This window comes from Accipiter gentilis, chromosome 12, assembly GCF_929443795.1.
Source record: "Accipiter gentilis chromosome 12, bAccGen1.1, whole genome shotgun sequence".
In the NCBI taxonomy this organism is placed as follows: Eukaryota; Metazoa; Chordata; class Aves; order Accipitriformes; family Accipitridae; genus Astur; species Astur gentilis.
The window spans coordinates 9,363,916-9,377,706 of NC_064891.1; the positions used below are offsets into that span (position 1 = coordinate 9,363,916).

At 46.9% G+C, this 13,791-nt stretch overlaps 1 protein-coding gene across 1 annotated transcript in view; it reads left to right on the plus strand.

Moving 5' to 3' along the window:
• Positions 1-1,291: 1,291 nt before the first annotated feature.
• ANK2 (ankyrin 2) overlaps positions 1,292-13,791 on the plus strand; it is a 379,623-nt gene continuing 367,123 nt past the window's right edge. Inside the window, exon 1 of the mRNA XM_049814665.1 lies at positions 1,292-1,680. Within this exon, the coding sequence (XP_049670622.1) occupies positions 1,609-1,680 (72 nt within the window). The 5' untranslated portion in view covers positions 1,292-1,608. The remainder of the gene's footprint in view (positions 1,681-13,791) is intronic.

The window sequence follows — 13,791 nt, forward strand, 5'->3', positions numbered from 1 at the left end:
TGGCTAAATCCCAGCGTAAACAAGACTAAGTAGTTTTCAGATTAATTAGCTGGTAGGAGTAAATTCAGCATCTCCCTCATGCAATAAAAATTATGGTGATATTTTGAGCCTGTACTTCCGAAGACCGATTTTAGCTGATAGCACTCAAAACCAGGATTGGTGATAAGATCACACAAACTGGAGCAGGCTCTCGAGCCTGGGGCAGGGTGGGAGTCTGAGTTTTGCAGAGGAATGCTTTTAAATAACAGTTTTCCTATACCTTTTATTACAGAGCAAAAATTTTTTTTGAAAGAAACTTGAGTGAAGCAGCAAATTTCTCCTGAATAAGAGGATCATGTTTTTTCATACGCTAGCAGGAGCATCGCTGTATAACTAGACAGGTATTTTGGTGAGGAATTGTGACATGGTGCCACGCTTAAATGTGAGCGAGCGAGTGAAGGTTTCCTTGGGCAGGCAGGCAGGGGTGTAGCCAGCTTCTGTGGCTAAAATCTAGAGGTAAGTGAGTATAATTAACCGTTGGAACCACTTGCCTAGGGATATAATGGCTTCACGATTTCAAATCGTCTTTCTGACATGTATATGGTAGCTCCACCAGCTGTTTGAGGTTTGCTATAGGAGTCACTGAGGGAAATTGTATTCCTAGAAATTCCTGTCTTATGTGGGAGATCAGACTCTCTGATTATAGGGTCCCTTGTGGCCTTAAAATATCTGGATGTGGGCAGCCGGGAATAATTCTTCCCCCCTCGTGTTCCACCCAGATGAAGGCCAAAAGGCATTCACCAGTTGAAAACCCTGCGTGCATTTCTACGCAACCAGACGGCGGAGGATGATGAGAATTGCACCTGAAAATATCCGAGTTTCTCTAAAACCCTAAGCCACAATTTTATTGCTGCAGAATGGGAAGGAATAAGGAGGCATTGTAATTTAAAACAAAGCCCCAGTGGGTTCAGCCCGCTGCCCTGGCCGTGGCCACCCACTCACCGCTGCCCTGGGTCTGCGGGGAGGCTGTGGGTGCGTGTGAGGGAGAGGTTGTGAGGGTGGGCAGGGGGTGTAGAGTGGGTGTGGGGGGGGTCGCGGGCAGACGCGAGGGGGTACGTGTGCGATGGTTGTAGGTGTGAGGGGGGGGGGTGTGTGGGTGCGAGGACGAGGCGGGTCCTTCCCCCGTTCCCCCCCCCTCCCCACCGCCGGCGCCGCCCGCTCGCCGGCAGCCGCGGAGCTGTCCATGATCTCATCGGGAGCCCGGCCTCCGCCTCCGCGCCCGCCGCCGCCTGCGGGCACCCCGCCGCGCCACACCGCACCGGCTCCCCCGCGCCCTCTCGCACACGCTCCCTCGCACGCACGCACACCCACCCACCCACCCGCGCAGGGGCCGGGCGTGCGGCCGCGCTGCAGCACAGCCCAGGCAGCGGCACCGCCGCCGGCCGGCCGACCGACCCGCCCGCCCGGGAAGGTCACCCCCCCCCCCCCCCCGCTCGCCCCCCCGCGGCGGCCGGCGCCGGGACGCGGGCCGGGCCGTGGGGCCCCGGCATGCTGGCGGCCGCGGGACGCCGCCGGCCGCGGGGCTGAGGAGAGGCGGGCGCCGGCGGGAAGGAGCCGCGGGGCGAGAAGATGGCTTCCCCCGCGCCCCCCGCGCCGGGAGGCGGGCCCTCGCCCCCCGCCGGCCCGCCGCGCCTTCGGCAGGTGGGTGCGCGCCGCGGCGGCAGCGGCGGCGACACGCGTGTCCGCGTCCCAGCTCCCTGCGTGGGGCCGCGCCTGCGCGGGCGGCAGGTGCGGAGGGGGGGGGGGGGGGGGCGGAGGGCCCCCCGGGGCCAGGCGTGGCTCGGTGGCCGGGAAGCAGCGGGGCTGCTGCAGGGGGGGGGGGTTTCCCTGATTCGGGGGGCCGCCCGGCAGGCTTCCCCGTCCGCCCGCCGAGAGCGCGGCCGCGGGGAGGGGAGAGACGGAGCCCCGCTGGACAGGGAGGGGGGGCGGAACTGTCGGGACCCGAGCGGCCCGAAGGTAGAGTGGCAGTGGCGGGCGGGTGGGTGCTCTTCTATTCTGCTTGTCATTCAATTAAAAAAAATAACAACCATCCAACCGTAAAATAACCCAACCCCCTCACACGCACCCCAGAATTATTTCAGGCAGTGCACCTGCGCAGGTGTGCCCGTGCAGTCACACGCAGAGAGGGAAGCGCGTGCACCTTCACGTGGTCGTGGGCGACGGTGGTGCAACGTGATACGTTTTGTGGTGCATTACTGCTGTAGCAGAGCATATCGAAAGGCATGAATAAAATCTTAATTAACGTAATGCAGCAATTTTCCAGTGGCTGTTCCCGCTCTTGCTGTATGCAATGCTTTGCTGTTTGCATCTATCCCCTTGCAAGAAGGGAGCTCTGGTTTGCAGCGGCTGCTGCATTAATTTACATTCAGAATGGTGAAGTTGGTTGCAGGAGTTGTTTGACAGGAGCGGTACGGCCCACCTGCTGGGGGTCATGGGGGCTTCATGCCATGAGCGCTTTGTGTCTTCTGAAAACGGGAAAGACAGAAAAGGAGGGACACAGGGCTGGCGTGTTCCATTTGCTCTTTGCTGCTAAGGCTGTAAGGTTACTGTGGTAAGATTAATAAAGAAAAAGCTGTTGCAAAGGAGGATTCCTGATCAGTAATCAGATTAGCATCGTATGTATGTACTCAAACATAAATCCAAATATATATCCCATCCTGCCCCCCTTTTTCTTTTTTTTCATTTTCACTAAGAAGCGGGCGGTGCCGTTGATGAGGAAATTTCAGGGGTCTGCAGTTGGGCAGGCATCTGAAAGTTTGGAGGAGTACCTGAACTTGTCAGCCCCCTTCCGCGCTGGAAGTTTGCGCTGGGTAACTTAGGCAAAAAGGCCTTTGTTTGGGTTTGCTTCTGACCCCGGCTGGAAATGCCACAAGAACAGCCGCCCCCTAACCCCATGTATTTTGGCACTTCCTTTTCCCTTCCCCGCTGGAAACTGGAAGAATAAAAGTGTCTGATTTTAGTAGCAAAGTTTGGTATTAGGAGGAAGAAAAATGAACAGGGATCTCTCCAGTTTATTGGCAATCTGTACTAGGTGCAGTCGGCAGTACCAGCAGGACAGATGAAGGGCTTTTGGGAGGGAAAAGAAGTTGCAAGGTAGTGAAGTAAAGGCCTGGTGCTGAAGACCCCAAGCGCTGGGGATCCTCATGAAACCTGGCTTCTGCTTGCCTGTAACTTATTTCGCGTGCTTACTGGAACCAGGTAGGTGGTATCCTTCTAAGCAGCGACCGGGACCCTCAGTGACAGCCCCCTTCCTTGGATGATACTGCTTGTTTCAAACCTTCGGTTTGCTCCTCAGCAGCATGGGAAACATGAAGTTGCCAGTTATTTATTTTTTAATAGCAAGCAATTATCACTGTTAATAGTGTTTCATAACAAGCGGTTGCCACTAGCCACCGGTGGAGACGAAGGGACGGGAAGACCTGCTAGACCAACAAGCTGCTTTCGGCTCCATAGTTTCAAATGCAGGGAGAGTTTGCTTTATTGAGAAAGTAATAGGGTAGCCAGGGGCGAAGCAGAGCATCCCTTGCCCTGTGCTGAAATACACCTCTGAGGAAGGATCCGGCACATCCAGTGGCGAGACCAGACCGCTGCGTTCTGTGGAGAGTTCTGAATTGACTTCTCACGGGGTTATTCATTTTACATGAGAATGAAATAGCAATGTAATATCCTGAATTAGTATGCGGAAATCACTCATGAAAAAAATTGACTACTACAGTTGTTTTACTGTCTTCCTATGCATTTTGTCCACTATATTTAGTATTATTTTTAATTGCATTTAGAAAGAAATCACTCATCAGACATGTTTCTGAACTATGGCTATGGAGGTCTAGTATTTATTTGATATATAATTTTTGCTCTATTTTTGCTGCTCTTCAATAAGATAGCATACATACAGCTTATTGGGTGACCTTCACAGGAATTTAAAAATCCATGAATAAATGCACAAAGCCACTAAAGACCAAGGTAAAGAAGACAATAATGGCTGAAGTCAATTTTTCTATAAATCACTACCAGCCTCCCACTTTACCAAGCATATCTTGCATCCTTCGGAGGGAAGGAGAGTAGACTTGAAAGAGTACAAAACAAAAGGGAAGTGAGCACATCTGCTTGAAACCATTGTACTGACTGTTTTGTTATCACAACGCACTTAGCACAATAGCCCTTAATGAAAACTCAAATCAGCAACATGCTGAATTCCCACTACACAGGGGGCCTCTCAGAGGTCCTTAAGGCCAGTCCCGTCTTGCAGCTTGATAGCGACAGTCACCGAAGAAGCTGTTTGAACTTAAGTTACATTGGCAGAGTTTTTACTATGTCTATCAGTTAATTTAAGAGGTCTTTGAATCTGTCCTTCGTGTAAAATGTATATTTGGGGGCACTTGCAGAACTGAGGCCATTATTTGCATCTGTTAGCTGTGAACCTGTTTTAGCATGAATATTTTACCTTAAACACCTGAGTTGTACCATTTAAGTTGTACTTAAAGTGCACCTTGCTGAGTCAAGTACTGCAGTCAGATACCAGTGAAATTTGTTACATGAGGCTGGAGAATGTACTGAACAAAAAGCCAGGGTATTGTAAATTACACCATTGCAGACCATCGTGTTTGGAATAGCATGGATGTGGTTTCTTTCATTAGTAGACACGTGAGTTATTTCCACTTTTTTTACTTCTAGTTGTCAAGGCTGTACTTGTCTTGTGAAAAGAAAATTTAAATATTTATCCTCACCTTAAAAAATACAACTGTGTTAATGAAATTTGCAAACCAAATACTAAGTTTCTTGCATCAGAACACGTCATGTGTAGAAGAAACAAAGCAACAAAAATAGAATCAAAGGGAAAGACCAGGATGCTGGGTTGATGTTGTGACATGGATCCATGATTAAATGGACCCTTTTATGGCTCTCTCATTGCCTGTTTGTCAGGCAGGTCCCTTTTTCCAGCCTCTGTTGGAAGCTATTCTGATGTTTGAACTCCACATGTGCTGCAGGGTCTACTACTCCGGACTGCCCTCCTCAGCCACCACCAGTGTATCAGCAAGGTGCATCGCCATTTCTGATGACACTCCACACCGTAAAATCAAGTTGGCTCAGAGGAACAGATTCACGTTACTGTATTAGGACCTGACTGATGGATTAAAAATTGTTCAGAGTAAGAAAGAAATGACAGAAGGTACAAAAGGATAGAGATCACACTACGGTTCAGTTCTGTTCCTTTGAACAACCAAAAGATTTCAATGAGGAATCCTGTTTAATTTGGCATTGTGATTTTATGTGAGTGTGCTTCTGTGAGTAAAATAAAGGAAACAGGGATAACACACACACACCCCTTGCTAACTGTTCCCTACAAAATATTTTTAATCCATTGAAACTGCAAGCTGCCTAACTCATTAGCAGAAGAAAGGGACGATAATGCTTGTACTGTTTATGGGGCAACATAAAATTAGGGTAGTTTAGTGCTTTGGACTTGAGCTATGTATATGTCTGGTTAAATAGAGACAGGACAGCAATACTAGAACTTGTGAATATTGTATTAGACAGTACTAGTTTTATGATTTAGTGAGGAATCTAAAGAACACCTTTACTAGAAGAGAAGGAATATTTTCTCACTAATGTTGTAGATGCTTCGAAGGGCTGACTTGTATCTAGTGACTTTGTTGCATTCTAAAGGGAAAAGTGAAAATTGAACTGAGATACAGTTATCTGAATATATTACACCGTTCAAGCAGTTCAGCCTATAGATAGCTTAGAAATGACAACGTCAGCCACAGAAACAAAGTCAATGGTAGAGCTAGGCGAGAAATAGTTTTCAGTTTTGTGAAGGTATTAGGTGCTCCAGAGTTTTGCTGCGTCACAGTAGGACAAATCTTTCAAAATTTTTCATGAAGAGAAAGATGCATAAACAGGCATTGCCTGTCTTTTCTGGGCTGAGAGACATGTGGCTGTAAACACTTTCTGCCTTGTTTGGAGCGTGAGACTGGGATTCCCACATCACTAACCCTCAGACTGTTCTGGGGTCCTTGTTTGAGAATCAATTCTCCTTTTGTAAGTGTCCCACTCAGTGTTATCTGCCATGGCACTTAGGTACTGCTGTCCTACTGCAAGTCTGAGCATGCATGAATAAATCAATGATCTTAATCCATTATCTGATATTAAAAGAAAGTGTGCAGCAGTGTCTTTTACTGTGATTTAACTGATCTCAGTCAATGTTGCTTATCATTGAGCAGTGTACAGCAGTCACACGGTAATTTTCCCAATGTCATGCCGTTATTGATCCCCCTGAAATCCCTTTATTCCATATAATTGTCTTTTGGTAAAAGACCTGTCTGTGAAATGACACCTGGAACTAGAAGTCCTCCTTTTCCTATTTAAGCTCTTTTTTTTTTCCAAAATGTAGTTGGATGTATTTGGAAATCCAAGTATATCCAAAAGGACGTAAAGGACTCTGGGGTGCTGTGCTGAACTCATGGCTTGGAGCAAGAACCAAAACTGGAGGGAGAACAGCCACCATGGTGTTCAGAAGAAGAGTACTGGTGTGGATGTGGGAAGATGGAGAATAGAGCTCCTGTCATTCTGTTTCTCCGGGGATGTTTCCATGGCAAAATTGTCCTGTCCTGCAAATCCATGAGAGCAAGACATTTGCTTGAGTACTTAAGAGAGTGGAATATTGAAACCTTCAGATTTTACCCGATACCTTGTTACTAGGAGAGCCAAAGTCATCACAAGCAGTTGAGACTGCTGGAAATAAGAAGTTTGCCTGGCCTTGTGTATTGTGCCAAACGTGACTCTTGATTGCAATAGCAATTCCCCTCTGTGCTCAAATGATACAGTTTTTCAGCCCGTTGGATTACAGAAACTCTTAACAGATGTGGTCTAATCGGTATGAGGTCTCCACCTAGGGCTTGACAAAAATTTGTTACAGGGAACACTTCAATTGGTGCGTGGGACTGCAGGAACTAGTTTTCTTATCTTTATTTTCTTTTCTCAAGGAGTTTCCTCGTGTAACTCTACTGGATTTTGTCTCTTACCATTTTATACTTTTCTCCTGTGAAGGAGGAGAGAACAAACCCTCCTAAAAACTTGTATGCCACTGCAGCATTAGAGGTCATCTTCTGGACTATTCATACTAGTGACTATTTATATACTACTGGTATGCTTTGGTGCTGCCTTTTCTAGCCCACTGCTCTTTCCCACTCCCCAGGCTTTTCCTACTGCAGGATGTTCTTTGTCCCCTACTAACAGTTGGTGGGATTTGAGGATATTTGAAGCTTCTTTTCCATGGGTGGTTTAGACTGATGCCCCTCCCAGCCCACCCTTGCAGTAGCTTTGCTTTGGACAGTATGTTGTTTGCCTTCACCTCTTTGCTGGCATGGATTCTAGTTCCATAATTTCAAAAATTAGGTTGGTTTGAATTCCCCATTTTCAAGGTTTCTTTGAACTTTAATTTGATTCAAGCTTATTTTTAATTTTACCTTCTGCTACTATGAAGGACTAGAAGTAATTTGTTGAAAACTAGAATTACTTGAAAATCAGCATAGTGAAGTATTCGCTTAGGCGTCACAGCACTGAGTAAAGAGAACATCTATCAAAACGAACATTTCTATTTCAGTGAACCATGTATGCCATATCAAAGGGAAAAGGGTGCTATAAAATGTCTTCTCGCTGATTTGAAATGATGAAACATAATGCATAATGAACCTGTTGCATAATAGATGTAGGCTAATGTAGGAAAAAAGTAATTGCAGTTAGTGCGGAAATGACTACATGTGTCTAAATTACATATAAAAATTACTATGCTACAGTGTTATTTAGGTTGCAAAATCAAGCACTTAGTAGTTAGAAACTAATAGAATTAAGGGCTGTGCAGGCTTAATTCTGTCCCCTTCTGTGTCTGTCCTTTACACTGCATTGGGCTCTGGAAAAAAATGCTTAAGTGATCATATAATTAGAAACTGAGTCACAATATGTGATAACACACTGTGGGATAACAAACATACATCTGCCACACTGCCAGTTGTTTTTTAGGCCCACAATCAAGAAAAGGGAAATGGTAACTTTGGAAAGCTTGCTTCCCAGCCAGACATGAAGGGAATTTGCAAGCAGAGATTAAAGGTACAGCTCCTGCTCCAGGTCTTTATCCCGGCAAAGTTCTCCTATCACCTGGGGGCTGGGCCTTGGCATATGGTTGTACTGCATGAAGATTATCTAATCCCTGGAGAAGAAGAATGTGTATGTAAGAAGGGAGGTTAAATCTTTTAAAATGCTTGCTTTCTGTAGCATTCAGAGAGGGAATCACAAATGATCACGGTAGGAAGAGGTATGTTGCAATGGAATGCACACAAAGCGCATACCAGGGAGGATGGATGGGAAGAAGAACCAAACTAATTGCTGGTGCTGTGTAAAGCTGACATTTGGTGTAGAGAAAGCCTAAACGGGATACTTTCTAAAAGCAAATGCAACCTCAGCTAGAAGGTCAGTCTGCTGATTAACAGTTCAGCTCAGTGTTTGTGTTTCATCCACCTAAATACTCTAAACAATCTCAAGGCAGGCAATAGAGGCAATGGAGCTTTTTTAAAAAGTAGCAAAAATTCTCCATAATAAAAATCTCATATATGCAAAATTAGGGCCAGTCCTTGGTATTCAGTCCCATTTTCATGACATACAGTAACTGAAATGTAGAGCCTGTGAGACCGCGTGACCATGGGTTGGTTGCATTTAGTGAAAGGAACGCTCTGAAGTCTTGGAAATTAGCATGTCCTTTCGATCACGCATGAGATTCTAAAATGAAGGAACTCTGGTGAATTGTCCCTGTTTATGCAGAAAATGAGTGCGAAAATTTACCACTGCCATGAAAACCACTTCAGTTTGAGGTAGCATTTTTAGCCTGCTGTGGAGGGGAAGAATTAAAGTTTTAAAATCCATTCATGTTCCAATTGGGTCTTTTCTTGGTTTGTAGAAAAGAGGGTGGAAAAGCAAAAAAAAAGAAAGGGAAAAAGTAAAGTGAGTTACAGAGCATTGTCTGTCAACAGGCACTAAACATGTTCCCAGACTAAGCTAATTTAGTCAATACTGCCAGGTGCCCTGATGTATGCCTAATACCGGAGTACCTAAACCAGGTGGAAAGGAAAATAGACAAGGTGTTGTTCAAATATTATGAAGTGTATAAAAACAGAAGCTGATCATTTTATATGCAAGCACTTCCTCAGCGAGGCCTTCCCCGGGTAGCCCTGGCAGCAGGCCTGCCAGGGCTGTGACACCCCCAAAAATAAACCCAGCAGGAGACCATTTGCTGCTGAGCTGTATTACAGTTTTATGCTGGAAAGCAAACCCATTGAAACCCAACCAGGCTGTTGCCAAAACACAGAGAGAGAGGGGGTTTCGGGGGAAGGTGTCCCTGGAGAGCAATAGGCTCAGGGAGGCCTGGCTGTGGGCAGGCAGCCCTTGGGGACCACTGAGCCTCATTCCACTCTACCGAAAGTCAACATACTGAAACTGAAGATTATTTTCTCTTGTACGCAGGCACGTATTTACAGTTGGCTTGGATCTTTAGGAGTACAGAGAGAAAATAGCTAGTAACCATGCAGGAGGATAACTGACTGTGAGGGACATCATCCCTCCTAAATTCCCAGAAAAAAACACTTCTTTCATCTCCTCAATATTTTAGTCTCTTTTACTTGGCCTAGCACCTCACCCCCTCACAGCTGCTAGCAGAGCTGTGGGGATAGCTGTGTGATAGCCTCCTCTGACCTAGGAGCCTGCTTAAGGGCTGTGGTAATTACATCCAGCTGGTCTAATTGTGAAGCAGGTCCATCACACAACGGTGCTGTAACTCACCTGGTCACCTCACACCGCGATTGGGTAGAAGGTACCAGAAGCAGTAGAAAATGTTGCTTTAGGACAGCTGGTGCTTTTTTAGTTGCAGGGAAGAGGCTGCTTTGGGCTGGCTGCTCCTGGGTGATCACAGAGGTAGTAGTTTAGTTTATTTTTAATATAAATGCTTAAGTGTCAGGGGTTGGATTAAGGATTTTAATTTGATGCTGATTTCTTTGATAATATTAAATGTACTATGTTTCTGTTTCTGAAGCTCTGTGATTGTTACAAAATTTCTTTCCATGCTTCCTAATTTGTATGTGTATATCTTATGAAAAGAGTAAAGTGTTTGCGGGAGGCTTGGCTTTGGGTTTCTTTGTTTGTTTTCTGTGTTTTGGGTTTTTTTGTTGTTGGTTTTAGTTTGGGTGTTTTGGGGTTTTTGTTTTTGTTTTTTTTTTTTCAGTTGGTTGGGGTTTTTTCCCCTTGGGTGTTCCCTCCCTTACAGTGTTTGTATATGATGGTGTTAGCAAAAGCTGACTTTTGGCTGTTGGTGTTAAGTTTTTGTTCAGGGTGCTGTTGGGGATGTCCCTTGCCCCAGCGGCTGGAGAGCATGGAGTCTTCTGGGCTGTGGGGCTGGCTGGGCTGGGGGGGCATGAAACCTGCTGGGCTGTGGGGCTGCTTGGGCTGAGAGGGTATGGAACCTTCTGGGCTGTGGGGCTGCCCCTTGCCCCAGGGGCTGGCCGCACTGGGGGGCATGGAACCTTCTGGGCTGTGGGGCTGCCTGCCATTTTGTGGGGCTGCCTGCCATTTTGTGGGGCTGCCTGCCATTTTGTGGGGCTGCCTGCCATTTTGTGGGGCTGCCTGCCATTTTGTGGGGCTGCCTGCCATTTTGTGGGGCTGCCTGCCATTTTGTGGGGCTGCCTGCCATTTTGTGGGGCTGCCTGCCATTTTGTGGGGCTGCCTGCCATTTTGTGGGGCTGCCTGCCATTTTGTGGGGCTGCCTGCCATTTTGTGGGGCTGCCTGCCATTTTGTGGGGCTGCCTGCCATTTTGTGGGGCTGCCTGCCATTTTGTGGGGCTGCCTGCCATTTTGTGGGGCTGCCTGCCATTTTGTGGGGCTGCCTGCCATTTTGTGGGGCTGCCTGCCATTTTGTGGGGCTGCCTGCCATTTTGTGGGGCTGCCTGCCATTTTGTGGGGCTGCCTGCCATTTTGTGGGGCTGCCTGCCATTTTGTGGGGCTGCCTGCCATTTTGTGGGGCTGCCTGCCATTTTGTGGGGCTGCCTGCCATTTTGTGGGGCTGCCTGCCATTTTGTGGGGCTGCCTGCCATTTTGTGGGGCTGCCTGCCATTTTGTGGGGCTGCCTGCCATTTTGTGGGGCTGCCTGCCATTTTGTGGGGCTGCCTGCCATTTTGTGGGGCTGCCTGCCATTTTGTGGGGCTGCCTGCCATTTTGTGGGGCTGCCTGCCATTTTGTGGGGCTGCCTGCCATTTTGTGGGGCTGCCTGCCATTTTGTGGGGCTGCCTGCCATTTTGTGGGGCTGCCTGCCATTTTGTGGGGCTGCCTGCCATTTTGTGGGGCTGCCTGCCATTTTGTGGGGCTGCCTGCCATTTTGTGGGGCTGCCTGCCATTTTGTGGGGCTGCCTGCCATTTTGTGGGGCTGCCTGCCATTTTGTGGGGCTGCCTGCCATTTTGTGGGGCTGCCTGCCATTTTGTGGGGCTGCCTGCCATTTTGTGGGGCTGCCTGCCATTTTGTGGGGCTGCCTGCCATTTTGTGGGGCTGCCTGCCATTTTGTGGGGCTGCCTGCCATTTTGTGGGGCTGCCTGCCATTTTGTGGGGCTGCCTGCCATTTTGTGGGGCTGCCTGCCATTTTGTGGGGCTGCCTGCCATTTTGTGGGGCTGCCTGCCATTTTGTGGGGCTGCCTGCCATTTTGTGGGGCTGCCTGCCATTTTGTGGGGCTGCCTGCCATTTTGTGGGGCTGCCTGCCATTTTGTGGGGCTGCCTGCCATTTTGTGGGGCTGCCTGCCATTTTGTGGGGCTGCCTGCCATTTTGTGGGGCTGCCTGCCATTTTGTGGGGCTGCCTGCCATTTCTGATTGGAGTGTACTAGGATGGGAGTGATAGTAAATACCACAGCTTGCTTTGGAAAAAAGCAGCTACTGCATGCCTCATGTCCAAGAGGATTTGCTGCTTAACTTGGCTGTGAAATATTGAAGGAATAGTGCTTCTTACCAGTCAGTAAGTAAAAAAAAATTAAAACAAAAAGACACCCCCCGCCCCCCCCCAACCCACCACAAACTCTGTGAGGCTTTCTGTGCTAAATACTGATCACTACATATGTGTTGTGGAAATGTGACTTGCTGCTCTTAATATCTTGTAGCTTTGTTGTCTCCAAAGGTTAGATCTTTATAAAGTAATAGTAATGTTTGTTGTGAAACACCAAGTGGTCATAGTGAATGTGCTGTGTCTGCTTTTAAGTTTTATTATGCAGTATTTATTGTGAGGTTTTTTTTGTGCAGGATTTTAGGTTTTATATTAAGGTGGCTTGCTGTGTGATGTTGCCTCAGAAATCCTGATGAATGTGTTCTCCACAGCTGTGTGTACTCCTGTGTGGCTGTGGGTGGGAGGGAGGGCCTCTTCAGTCTGTCTTCCTCTGAGGAACTGCAACAGCCCGACCTGAATGGGTCACTGTACTGTGTTGTTATCATGCTATACTGTAGTATATCACAGCATGTGATGTCACTACACTGTGTGGTAAGTGACAAGGCTGACATTATAGCAACAAAGAAGTAATTTTGGCATGTGAGCTTGCACTTAAGCATCAGTCTTGAGCTACAGTCACTGAGAATATGCCCCTTGAGTGGTAAATATGCTCTGCTGTTGATCAGAGAACTTAGCTGGGCCTCCTCTCCTCCTGCTGGTGTGTGTTTGTGTTGAGAGAAATCTCTTCTACGTTTATAAACAGTAACTGTTAAATGGGATTTAGACATCTCCTAGTTAACTGTCAATAAAGAACTGACTAATGGAGTGGGGAAAATACTTGACTAAACACAATATGTTCTGTTGGCCATCCTTTCTTTCTCTTCTATCCTCCTTTAAGTGCCTGATTGTTCTTACTGGGATGGTGAGTAAGCTGGGAACTTAGAAACAACTGTCATATCTAGCAGAATGTAGACTTCAAGATGTACTGTACTCTGTACTTGTTACGTTCTTAAAAAAATAATTAAGTAAAGGTGGGGGGATGAGCTAGAAATTGCTGTTCATTATCCTGTGGAGGTTTATGAACTTGGGTGGGTAAAACAGGCTGTATTCAGAATCTGTTGTTGATGCACACAGATTTTTAGAGGGATGCAAGTGGGCGGCTGGCTGCAACAATCTGATAAAATTTATGTCAGAAAGCTGGCCCTTACTCACTGAAAGCATCAGGAGCTATACTGTACAGAAAATGGGTTAAAAGTGCAGTGCTGCAGGTTTTCAGAACTGAGGATGTATTGAGGTGAAATCTTTCTTTCAATTTGGCAAAAATTGCTTCTTATCTGATCATAATTTTAATGTATTATGATTAAGTAATGCGGAGTGCTTAATGTCTTGATGTTCTTCTGATAATTGGCTGAAAATGCAAACTAGGCTAGTGGTTACTAAACCCTCAATGGAGAGACAACAGCAGTAGTATGGCAGCTTTGCTAATGAGATTATGGCAGTAATGTCAGAGTTGCGCTTCACTCTACCCCTGCCTCAGAACACAAAATTGCAACCCTGAGAGCTGAAGTGTTTGCGAAAGTCACTTTGGGGAATACTGTTTAAATATATGCTTTCTGTAAGTTATCTAATAATATCCTAGAATAATATTTGTATCTCTTTTCCCTTGTTCCATGCCATAACTGCTGGTATCAATTATGTGCAACTGCTCAGCATTTGTTGATTCAATCAAGTTAAAGCTCTGGTCA